The sequence below is a fragment of the Melanostigma gelatinosum genome (assembly GCF_949748355.1).
Source record: "Melanostigma gelatinosum genome assembly, chromosome: 18".
Classification (NCBI taxonomy): Eukaryota; Metazoa; Chordata; class Actinopteri; order Perciformes; family Zoarcidae; genus Melanostigma; species Melanostigma gelatinosum.
The window spans coordinates 4,012,917-4,025,971 of NC_136651.1; the positions used below are offsets into that span (position 1 = coordinate 4,012,917).

A 13,055-nucleotide genomic window follows, 5' to 3' on the forward strand; every position below is an offset into this window, starting at 1 on the left:
TTTCGCATATACAAGGACTGCAAGGTGTTTCTGCAGGTGTTGACTAAATGGCCAATTTACATCAAATCTATCAAGTTGTTTAGAAACAGTTAGCTTATTAGCACCATTCCAAGCATGTTTTCCATGTGGGTTAGATTTCCCCATAAAAGTCGTCTTCTGCAAACTTTGACTTACTAATTTAGCATTTATGAGGGATTCTAATTGCCACTGCTTTATCATCTGGTCGGCCATCTGGGAATAAGATCTCTCAGAACATCCAAAAATCATCAAAGCTACAACAAACCCATCAGAAACTGAGATACAATTATAAAATTTGATCCAGACTTTGGGAAAACCCCTTCTTACCCCAAGTGACATCGCTAATATTTCAACATCACCACTTCAGACATGCAATGTGGGCATTTTGCTTTGAAGTGAGACCCACCCAAACAGACTCCAGCTGGCCTGCGCTCTATCTCCACTGTTCAACTCTCTGATTAGCATATCCCGCCGGCTCTTCATTATTACAGCATGTATGTGATGTTTAATTTACGACATCAGCTCTCCAAAAGAGTACAACACATTCAGAGAGGGACAGAAAGCAGCAGGACCAATATGTGAGCCAAGAACAGCGGCTGCATGCCACATGTGAGACCAAGGTAGTGTAGTGAGTGGTCGGTTGCCTACAGAGTAGCGTGTACAGTCAGCCCAGGGTCAAGGAGCAGTCCGAACTGTTTCTGAGCTGCTGACTCATTCATTCAGTCATTGGGTTCATTTCGAGTACATACAAGTGATGCAAAACACTTCCCTCAAAGGAAGAGTGACAGGTGGTCACAAAACACATGACACAAATTCTATTGGTTCGATTTCTTTCAAGTAGGTGTAATGATTGTTAATCTTTTCTATCGTAAACGTGTAACACCACCACCCAACATTTACTTACACTTGTAAGACACCAAATCAGTGGTGAAAAAAGACAGGAACCTAATTTCCTATAATTATACACAGCAGCCAAAGAGTGAGCCCGAGGGATATATCCTGCCACAAAAAAGAAATAAACCTAAAACACTATAGGCAACCATATACATGCACACAAAGATCTTAAACTTTTGGCTAGATTCTTCACATACCCTTCCTCAGGATCTCACACAGCAGATGCGCTCTCATTTTAATATATGCAGATGTCTTTACAGGCATGTTTCTCAGCTGCGTTACCCGCTCGTAGGCGCAACTTTAAGCGTATATTTAGGCTTTAAATCTATTGTTTCAACAATACACATGTAAACGTGAGGTTGTTGCTCAATAAAAAAGCATGGGATAACTGTGTCTCTGGCCATGGACAGACGCATAGATGCACACGCACAGACTCACTCACGCACACACGTGGCCAATGTCCTTATATCCTGGTGGGGATAATAATAAATGATTTTTAATCAGGAAATGTATCCATAAAAATCAGATGAAACGGATCACATCTGGAGAGCAAACGTTGTGCTGTGGTTTGACCAATTTGTTTCTATTTCACTTGCGTCCCATTTATATTTTCTCCTCGTTTTCTCTTCACTTTGATTGAAAACATTTTGTGAGTTTTCTTCACAAGAAGACTTCACTCACTGTAAACTGTGAACTGTAAACAGTTTACAGTGTGTCCTGGCAGCAGGAAACACAACATGTCACGGATATGCAGCCGGATGAAATCATGGTGAAAATAAACAAACAAAAAAACAATTACAAACAGAAATTCTTGAACCATAAATTATGATCGTTGCAAAGAAGTGAAACTTTTTGGAGGTAAAGTAGCAGTGCATTTTTTAGGGACTGCTTAGATCTTAATAGCTGTCAGACAGGAAAATGTTTATGAAATGTTTGTAAAGGTGCGCCATATTTTTCAGTCCAGAATGGGCTTTTTCAGTAAGGGGTCTTAAAGAGACAGGCGCTAAAACGGAGCGTTTCAGTCAGAGGGACAAACAGTATGGGAAAAATGAAGTGTTTTTTTAAACATTAAATTATCTAAATATGTTCGAGTAAAAGCATAAAACACAAGTGTGAACCTGAAAATGAGCATGACATGTCACCTTTAAACATTTAGTGATGATTTCAGACCACCAATTGTATTCAGTTAAAGTTCAAACAAGTTTTATGTGCTGGAAATTTTCACCATAGGGAGTACACCCCAGGTTCAAGGTAGAGGTATTTCTCCGGAGCACAAACATGCAGGCCGCGGGAGCACTGCCAATTGGGGATTTGCACTCAATTGATAACTGGCAGCTGGTGAGTTCATGACAACGTGTCAAGTGTGTGTGTGTGTGTGTGGAATGGAGATGTGGTTGCGTCCACCAACGTGTACGAGTGTGTGAGTAGCCATGCTTTTATGGTCCAACCTGATGTATTACTCTCCTGCGAGCAGAACGCTGCGGAACACTTTAACATCTGCACAAGTATTATGCACTCTTATAATATTTATCTGAGCCCAGTTCTAACTAAAGGCCAATGGAAACTCTCTGTCCTAAAACACTCATATCATCATCTTTAAAACAAACACCAGAAGTAGGGGGTGTTTTCTGTGAGTTTATTTTTTGTCTGTATAGGTGCCGTTACCCCCACAATGGATACGCAAACATCACTGCCTGTCTGCGTGGAAATAGAAAAGGCCTCATATTTCCCCCTAATGAAAATATGAAATATTCTATTCGAGTGTGTGACGGTCCTCTCTTAGCAGGCCCCTCCCTCCAGGAGCCTGAGTCAGGTCATTAGGGAGATTCAGCCCACCTGGTCTGGCTGCGCGCTATCACAGAGATTTAGCTCACTTTAGGCTGGTCAGCCAGTCTTTCTCTCTCCTGGCTTCCACCCCTTCCACTTTTAGTTTATCATTACACTTATTTATCGTCTAGACTTCTTTTTAGTTACAACCTGTGGACTCTCCTCCTTCGTCCAGCCTTGAGCCTGGTTGTGATAACTTGGTGATGGACCACACAGGAGTGTAATAGGTCTGCCTTCATTCACAATCAAAATGGCTTTCAAATAAGGTTGGAAAAATAAAACACACAAACAGACCATTAAAAGTTTACTCATGGTTTATTGTGGCTGGATTTATTGTTCCTTATTTCTGTATTTGTTTTATATGACTTGCCTGAACGAGCAGCCAAATCTCCAACAGCTGCCTGCCTCATGGTTGAGTCTACGTGGTCCACAAGCAGACCGTGTAGACTCAACCATGACGTGATGGTTGAGGTGACACGGCACCGTACGCTGGTCCCATTTGAGAGTTTCAAAAGGTCGGAAAAAAATGTCAGCAAAAACTTTAATATGTTGTATTCATCAAGTCAGTCGGTGCTGCCAAGTTGTCCATTTCATTCAACAGAAAGTTCAAATCACTGCGGAACTGTACTTCGACGAGAGGGAGATCCTAAAGCCGTGTGTGTTGCCCACACAATGGCTGTTGGCTCGTTCAAGAGGCAGCAGGCCCCCGTAAATGATGACCCTGACCTTAAGGTGTTCCTTTTCAATGCGGGAACAATTTCTAAATCCTGCAAGAATGTGGAAAGCTTGTGAACTAATGACCTACTGGGATGCCCATGTTATGTAATGCTGTACAATTTGGGAGCACTACTTTGTAATCAACACATGCGTTCATAGGGAACATTTTTGGGGTATTTGCATTATGAAGGAGAAAGAAGGGAATGTAATTTTTTTTAATTTTTAAATAGATCCGTTTATATTTGGAAAGTTGTGTCTCATCAACATACAGTATAAGCTGAAGAGTAACAATACTGAGAGTCTGCAGCCACTTTAGCAACATGGTGCTTCCGGTCAGCATACATGCTCTCAAAGCTGAACACAATCAGATGCTGGTGTTTCAGGTGTAATATTTACTGTGGTCACCGTCTGAGGTTAGCGTGCTAGCATGCTATTATTTGTTGATTAGCACTAAACACAAAGCACAGCTGAGGTTGATGAATGTCATTCATTTTGCAGGTATGTTAACCAAAGACTAAGACATTGAGGGATGAACAACGATAGCATCACCCTCTCAACCTGTTTGCATCACATTTCATGGCAATCCATCCAAAAGTTGTTGGGATATTTCAGTCCAAAGCGGTGGACTGACCAATCGTTGGTGCCATACCGAGTGCCTCGCTGCTAGAATAGCTTAAGATAAAAGCTGACCACTCATCACGTTAATGTTAAGTCAATTGTTACTTTGATTTTGGTTGTTTCAGTGCAGTTCTGAGCTGGTCACAGTTTGTAAAAAATATTCTTGGCGAACTGCTACGGCGTAACCTTTTTGAGTGGGATGAAATGGAAAATGGTCTGAAGAAGTGAGTGGAATATAAACTGGTGTACATTTTTCAGATTCTCCAGCACTGACTTTGGCCTTATAACAGAAATATGCTTATTACCACTTTGAGATTTCAGTTTAGTAAACAGCTTGGAGTCTGGCGGTAGTCAAATTAACCACCAATGACTCCACCATTTGGAGTATTTTTTTTTTTTTATAAATGTTGCGACATTTTACTCAAAATATCCTCACATCTAAGGTAGTCAGTGCAAAAGACACAAACGTGGTCCTTCTTCTTGAGAAAACTGATTGGAAACAACGAAATTATATAATCTTAAATCAGCTGTTCTACTTTTACAAGAGTGATGTATTTTGTATTTAAAAAAAAAAATATCACACCATACTATCATACCTGTATTAAAATGAACACTTCAAACCTCAATGGACACAGACTAGCAACTTGTTTGCACAGTGTCACTCTTCAGACCTTTGCAATAATGTCACGAGCCGCCTTCAGTGAGAGAAGAACATAAAGCGTGGGTCTTATTAAAACACATGGGTATGAACTGCCTTCCATAATAACAGTCACCACTACAAACAGCCGACAGGGCGGAGCTGGGCTCGCAGGGCTGGGGAAGGAGACATGGTTAGTTAATTCCTTAGACGACAGGCGACAACGCTGGCACTTTTATTCCTGCTGCTTTGGTCGAGGCATTTCATTTTAGGTCTCGTCGCTGGAGAGGTGATACAGCAGTTTACAAAAAAGAAAAGATTTGCCTTCAAAATGCACTGTAATGTTTTATAGGGATGTTTGTCATAGGGGGAAACCTTTGCAATTATATGTGAGATTGGCCTCTTTACATTGTTATAACATATGATTTAGTCAGTCAAGACATAACGCACTTCACATTCATGATGCTAGACAACCCTCATCTAATTAACTTCTACATCAAAGCCAGTGTCATGACTCAAAGTGGAATTTGTTCAAGTCTTCCCCCCACACTGAAGAAGAAAACACGTAAAGGCTTGCTCTCTTTCTCTCACCATCTTCTTGATTTGCTCTGGCTTCTTGTTTTTGGCAACTCTGTGACAACTCTGTGACTTCTTGTTCATCGGTCCTTAAGCACTTCATGTGTCAGAAAACATTAAACGTTCACCAATCTACAAATTATCTACAAATGACACATGATCATGATTTAAAAAACTTAATTTGTGGTGAAAATCCAAGAACACATCCATGTATTTATTTGACATATACAATATGCAATATCTTGACTTGTGGTACAATGGTGAAAGATGCCCTTTGTTGTTTCAATGGTATATTGTTAAGACATCCAAAGTGTTTCAACAGTGCTCATTTTCGATATTCATTCCTATCTCAGTCACCCGCTCAAATATTAGCACTCCAAAAACGTACTATGCCTGTTCTACAAATGCAAATCTAGACTGTAGGTAGCATTTTCAGTGAAGGGGAAAAAAAGATTGTTCCTACATCCTGTGGGGATAAATGGTGAACTAATGAGTGTGTTGAAGTACAGATCAAACAAGACTGTGTGGGTTTCAAACTCACAAGTCCCTTCCTAAGAACACCAATGCAACGGTTTCATAAAACATCACCATGAGCCACAATTGTTTAAGAAGAAAAAAATGAATTCAAGCAATTGGCTGTGGTGATATTTTATAAATACATGCGAATTTTGAAGCTTTTACGTGTCTAAAAAAAGGTGGTTGCTACCAAGCACTTAACGTAATTTTGCTGACTAGTCGCACTCATGCAACATGGTGTAGATAGCTTATAGCCTAACGTTAGCTTTTTACCTCTGAAGATTGCATTGACGCTTCAAAAAGCCGAAGACATCTGCAAGCTGAGTGAGCAGTCATGTTCTTCACACTTAAAAGTGGCGGTAAGTAACCAGGGTCCATCATAATAGAGTGCACTTGGGCCAGTTGTAGCTACCTTACACCACTGCTGTAACTTGTCTCTTTATGCAAACTTTGTTACGTCAATTGTTCTCTTATTTCTGCTTTAATGTGAAACTGTTATGCTGCCATCTAGGCCAGGACTCCTTTTCGGAAAAAAAATATTTTAAATCTCAATGGGACTAGCCTGATAAAGTAAAGGTAAAATAAATATGTAACATGCACGAGCTTAACAATGAGAAACAACTGGCTGACGATTGTTATCAGGGAGTTCTCGGAACACTTTTTTGAAGATGTTCTGCATTTCTTGAATGGCACAAGATGGATCAAGCTCTGTATTGTTAAAACAGGAAGAAGGTCACGGTCCCACTGAACTCAAGGATCATGGAGAACACAGGAGGTTTGCCTTTGCCACATGGGTATAAACCAAACTCATTGATGCCCTCTGACAAAAGCACGTTGTCTCTGCAACCTTTTGAGGATTAGAGCAACAGTTCACTGTTGGCACAAAGGTAATGCTCCCTGATCCTCCCTGCTTCAAGCTTATTTTTGCATGGACTCTTAACTGGTGACACCAGCGGGGGCGCGTGACGTTTTGAGGTGGGCAGCGGTAAGCCATACATGCATGCTTGTCATGTTGTGTTTAGTATAGTTAATACTCATTGATTGAATCATGCCTGGCATCAATATTTTTGGCCTGCGTATTTGTAGAAGAGGAAATCTGTGCTTGCAAATCTTTTCCAATACAACATGTGGATGAGCTGCATTGGGGAGCGTGAGCAGACATGTGCAACTGACTCCTTAAACACCAGTGTGTTTTTCTTCTCTGATGACAGACCTTGCTTTGTCATTATTCCAAGTGTATATCTAACCGTAAAAATATATATATTTTTTCTCTTTCTAGACTTAACAGTCAGGTCTCCTAACACTACAAAGTTTCCCTGCAGTGTGTTTAGGGAGGTGTGCCATAATACAATCTGGCACAGGATGGAGTCACCCACATTGAGGAATGGAAAATATGGTGCACTGCCATGAAGCACCGAGCCAAACAGGCTTTAACAATGCATAACATCACCACTGTCCATCTGACAGGGAAGGCTTTGCGGGTTTGTTTTATTTTCAAAAGATTCTACTACTTTCTTCAACATCAGAAAATCTATTTTTTACACAGTTTTTAATATATTCATTCTGCAAAGTCTTGATAATCTAATAACGCAACACTACAAATTGAGAAAAAAAGATCTGCAAAGTAATCTGGATATTGCACATGTGTGTTTCAGATGGCTGTCTGACTTAATTCTTTGATTGTGGTTTGAAATACAAAACTGCCGCGTCGACTCACGCTGTCCTTTTTCTATTTTTTTTCTCAAAGAGAAAGTCAGCTATTGGGTTTGCCCCTTTTTACACTCGCCTTCTTTATTGCTTCTATGCCAAAGAGCAAACAACACAAGGGACGGAAACATGCAGATTCACACTGCGAAACGGTATTTCAAGTATACCTTTTGTTCCTGCCAGATTCTTGATCTTCAGCACAACATCCTACATTGTGAAATGAAAATCAAATCTCTGTTTGAAGCTGCCAGGAGCTGCTCAGTGCCAGGATTCACGATTTATCTGGTCTTTTGTAGTACTGTATTTGAGTTTCCTCCTTCTGGCTCCTCTATAATCTATCATTAAAGTGACACCACAGAATCAACTTCATTCTGTAATTCATCTCCATCACAACTCAAGAGAGCTATGTTTTGATGGAGGGTATGTGTTTGGGAAATGATTGAAAAGGTCATAAAAGACTGCAAGAAATCGCAAAGTTTAAATGTGTAATTTAACTTGTCGAAAGTTTACAAGTTCATGACAAATGAAATGCTTCGATTTACAGGGAACCTGAGGAGGAAGAGGACCTGCAGATGCAAGTTGTTGTTTGTGTTGTCTCTTCTTTACAATCTTGCCAATAAAGATGTGCTCGTAAAATCCTCCATAGAGTTTAAGACGCTAATGTCCAATTAAAACCTTAAAAAAAACACCATTCTAACCGTTGCAATATGCTAAAATGCAGGCATTTGTTTCAAGTCAAGAACTTCAACATAAAATAGTTATGATGGCGTCAGCAAAATTTAAGTATTCAAAGAATGTGTCTTGTGTCTGCCTTTCCATGGTGGCCGACCTGGATCGGGTTGCACCAACTTTTTAACCAATTTGTATTCAAAACCAGGTCTCGTATAAACAGGAAGTACAATGTAGCCATGGCGTTGGTAAGTTGGCTAACGCTGGCTGTGGGTAACAACTTGCGCAATGTTTACATTTTGGCAAATTGGCACCGTTAAATATTTAGTAAGTATGACGAAATAGCTAATGCCTGTTTGCAAAGTAGCCATGAATGTACCGACAACTGGATTACTTTGACATTGAAGAAAACCTAAAAATGCCAGTTCTGCCATTCTAAGAAGTGTCTTTTTTCACCCTAGATTTGCAAAAACTCTTGCGCGACACGTGGCCCGACAACCTATCCTAACGTTAACCAATTGAGGTCAATGCCTAACCTCAACTATCTCGCCAGGGTTTCCCAAATCGAGGGTTACCATGGACAGCTATGCGAATATTCCAACAAGTCTTTACATAAAACTAAGACAATTTGTGTGCAACCGGTTTTAATTTAGTGATCTCCCTTCACTAAACACTTATGTTATAACTAAGTTTGAACCTGGAAAGAGCTGATTCAAACTGTTCCTGGTGTGTGTATGTGCCGAGAAAACTGGAATTTCTCTGATGAGTCCAATCATCTGTAGGTGTTGCTTTAATTAACAGTGGACAATAATAATGATGAATTGAAGAAGGTTCTCCCTTACCTTCAAGTGTCGGGCTCGACAAAGAGAATGGCTCTAATCGTAGTTGCCCTCTATTCGTAATTCATCTCTTTGTTTCACTGTGTATCTTTTGTCTCGCATGGACTTATTTAGTGTAAGAATGTTCTGTCCGAAAGTCCTCAAATGAGACATAACCACCAATGGTCCAGCCTCATGAAACACCATGTTTCTGGTTAGAAGAGAGTTTAAGGGAGCGAGTGGAAGCCTTGTACAGGAGTAGTTAGAGCTTTGAGATTAGTGTGGTGTAGGTATAAAGCCACCCTAAATACAGGGCGCAGGCCATAATTTAAACCATATATCTGACCAAGTAACCATTATATGGCGAAGTGGTCCGTTCAGAAGTGCTGGTGTATTCGTGATGTAAATATCCTCTCCCCTTTTTGAGGACCAGCTCTTCATGTTTGCAGGTGTGTGCTTTTCTTTTTGCTAAGTGTCTCTATCAATGTTGCCGCTTGTCTGATTCTTACACAAGGACCTTTTGAGATATGGACCAGTCGTGTTATAGCTGGTCTCTTCGTTAACTCTGTGCTCCAAAGCTTAGAGTTTTTAAGATGGTCCAAATTAACACCTCAGAATGTGACTGGCTGTCAGATGTGGCCACAATATCGTGCTGTTTTGTTTATTGCGCGAAAGCCAACTTTTACTGGGCAGTTAATGGAAGTCGGCCCCCCACTGGAACAGCCATATGACAGCTTATAAAAGACAGCTGCCATATTTGGCCGTTCTTGAGACAATGTTCTTCAGTGTAGATCATATTTGACAGTAGCAATATGTTTTTTTTGTAATTAGGCCATATATGAGCTGCTTTTCCAAAGTTGTGACTATTCTCACTATATAAACGACCACAGTGATATCTCACATTGTACTTGATCACCGCTTCCATGAGAGGTTGGCTTTTAACGTTGGTTAGTTGATGAACTAGAGTTCCCTTTACATTTTTGAAACAAGAGTACAATATTTCATGCTGAAAATGGATCTTCCGAAGGCACAAAAATCTGATTTGGGAGTTGTACTTTCTCAAATATACTGAACACTTGAACACGAACACTTTGAACACTTCTGAACACTTTAATTCATTCAAAATATAATCCGTGCAATCCCGTGCAATATCCAATACGTTCTTATATATGTCTGTATATTCTGTATATACTGGTATATTTAATATTCTTCTTTACTGTCTTATTTTATTACTGTTTTACTGTTTAGTTTATTATATTACTTGATTTGTATCTTTTATTTTTTACTTGTGAGCAATGCTGCTGTAATCCTGTAATTTCCCCACTGAGGGACTAATAAAGGATTATCTTATCTTATCTTATCTTAAATAATAAAGTTAGTAATATTCAACAATCATTTTTGAAGCAACATGACTGGTTACATGAAATAAATACAAAATCTTAATAACTTTTCAGTAATAGATCACCAATAGAATACTGGCCCAAACCTATATGTGGAGGTACAGACTGGGTTAAGCGATGCCCACCTGTTGATACCAAATGCCCCCCACACTCCCAGGCTATTAGATCCAGATTAAAGAATCCCAACTACACAGAACAAAAGTTATTAATCTGCATGCCTTTTGCCTTCATCATTTGTCTCAGGAGCAGCTTTTTTCCCGCTCTGACTCTACTCCTCTGGAAATAGCGGACTCCTTGTAAAAGGATTCAGAGCGCAAGAATTGTAGGCGTGAAAAACTTTCCCCTCAACTTTCCCTCCCCACCCACGGCCAATAACAGGGCCGGCTCTAATGTATGGACTGCTCTGATTTGCCCGGGTTTCCTGTCCGCGGAGTGAGTGACAGCCTTGAGACTTTTTCTTTTTTTCCCCTTCTCTGTGTTGCCCCGTTGGACTTGAAGGGGGATCTACGTGACGACCGAAAGAGTGGGCAACACTTCTGAACGGAGGCGCAGCGGTGCAGGACAGTTCAGAGACGCAGCGCGGAGAGGAGCAGTGCGGGAGAGACGGCGCCCATCCGTCAACTAGCTGGATGAACGCACACCAACAAACCCTTATGGCTGCTTGAGAAATAACGATACACCCCCCCTCCCCCTTTTTTCTCTCTTTCTCTGGGACTTTTGGCTTTTTTTAGTTTTGTCCAGACCAGAAGCTGTTGCAAGTGTAATTAGTTGCTCCAAGTTGAAAAGAAAAAGGTGAATCCACTTGCCGTGGACGTCTCTGGCGGTCATGGATACCCATATAAGGTGGAAAGTTAAACGGAGGATAAGGGACGCCCAAATCACTTTAGCGGTGATTCTGCTTTTTGTCACATCGCAAGCAAGTTCAGGTAAGATGCGGCTGTGAGATCTGCGCGTGCAGTTTGGAGCTGCGCTGCAACAAAAAAAAAAAAGTTCTTCACTGTGATGACCGCCCCTGCTCCTAAACTCATCTTTGTGCCTTTTTTGTAATGTATGCATCTTGGTCTGTTTGAAAACTATAGGACTTGTCAGTGTATCAAAAGACTCTTTTGAGAGAGGCTCATATTGGAATGGCCACTTATATTGTGTCTGGGGAACTGGCACTCCGCTGCAGTGAAGTTGTGCAAAAATGTTTTGCAAAAAAACATCCAGCAGCTGATAAATATATAGATCTAGGCCATAAATAAGCTTAATGGCTTGTTGTGGCAAAGTTTACATGCATAGGATAGTGAAAGGGTTAACTGCACACTATGTCCCTGAATTACAAATACAATGTATCTTTCAGATGTCACTTGAAGAAGACATCACATTTCTTTTTGGCATTTTGCAGACTCATTATTAAGCTGTAATTACAACCTTTCTGCAGCGCAGCTCAAAGTTTAAAAGTGCTTTATCTCTAGTTTTTTTTTTTTAACTGATGAGAGGTGTGAGCATAACTTTCATGAGAAGGAGGGGCTGCTGCTCATCTGGAGTGGTAGGGTGGAGCCGCCTTAAAGACTGACATCAGAACTTCAGTTTCTGAAGCACAAGTGCCCTTTTACTTAGGCTCAAAACCCCCACATAGTTCATGAATTGCATTCCACAAATTCCCCACATGCTTCTCGGTAACAGTTATGTCACTAAGAGTGGGAAAATATGAACGTAAAAGTTTAGCATGCCACTTAAATATCAGTTAAACCCAGTCTGTGAATAAGGCTGGAAGGAAGACGAGATATCTTTTCTTTTATCATTCGACCCTTCTGTGTGGTGCTGTTGCGTCCCATGGGTGCTCGGAGGTCACGCGGCGCTGTGGTAGTGGGTCCGGGGTCTGGCCTACATGTATTATTAGCACCTTCAAGACTGCCTGGCATGGTTGGTGGTCTGTTGTCTGCCGCGGGGCTCTGACACGGGGGCTTTGAGGTGAACAGGTGGTTTCTTCCGTCTGCTTCACGGACAGTTAGAAAGTGTCCAAGATTGTGCTGATGGTGTGGACCAAGTCGGAGGCTCAATTTGAAGCTCAGTCAGTCCACACCATTTAAAATGATTGTAATAAAAAGATGCAGCTGAAGTGGCTTTACAAGCTCATATATGGGCTGTCCTGTTAAACATACAAAGGATTTACTGCAGTCTGTTTATTTTCATGTTGCCTATAAACAATAATTGTTAATTGAACACAGCTTAGGTCACTTTACAACCGTTGCATCCATATCTGGGTCATTTTTAATGACGGAGGAGGAGATGGACTTGAGTGTTGGGGACATAAAAGAAATTGGGACTGAAACCATTTTGATGCTGCAAGCTGGATCTGATCAGCTCATAATTCCGATAGAGAGCAACCGCAGTCTTTTTAAGTGATCCTTAAGGGGTCTGGTGCAATTCCTGAAACCTGACATAGTGGGAAGTTGATGAGTAGCAACATGCCACCTACATTCTGGCTTTATTTGACATGCAACTAACTCAGTTTTTGCTTTAATACTCACCCTAATGTGGAATTATGATAAAATAATACATTTTGGTATGAGCCTTCCCCATACAAACGGTAATTGCAAACACTTAGCGAGTTTGTCAGCAGTAAAAGATTAATTTTGACTCAAGCCACATGACCTCTTAGCCTCAGGGAGG

The 13,055-nt window shown here is 40.8% G+C and overlaps 1 protein-coding gene across 4 annotated transcripts in view; it reads left to right on the forward strand.

Moving 5' to 3' along the window:
* Nucleotides 1-10,915: 10,915 nt before the first annotated feature.
* col5a1 (procollagen, type V, alpha 1) overlaps nucleotides 10,916-13,055 on the forward strand; it is a 66,712-nt gene continuing 64,572 nt past the window's right edge. For all 4 annotated transcript variants that reach the window (XM_079290113.1, XM_079290114.1, XM_079290116.1 and 1 more), the window contains exon 1: nucleotides 10,916-11,323. In XM_079290113.1, coding sequence (XP_079146239.1) covers nucleotides 11,224-11,323 — 100 coding nt within the window. In that variant the 5' untranslated portion in view covers nucleotides 10,916-11,223. The remainder of the gene's footprint in view (nucleotides 11,324-13,055) is intronic.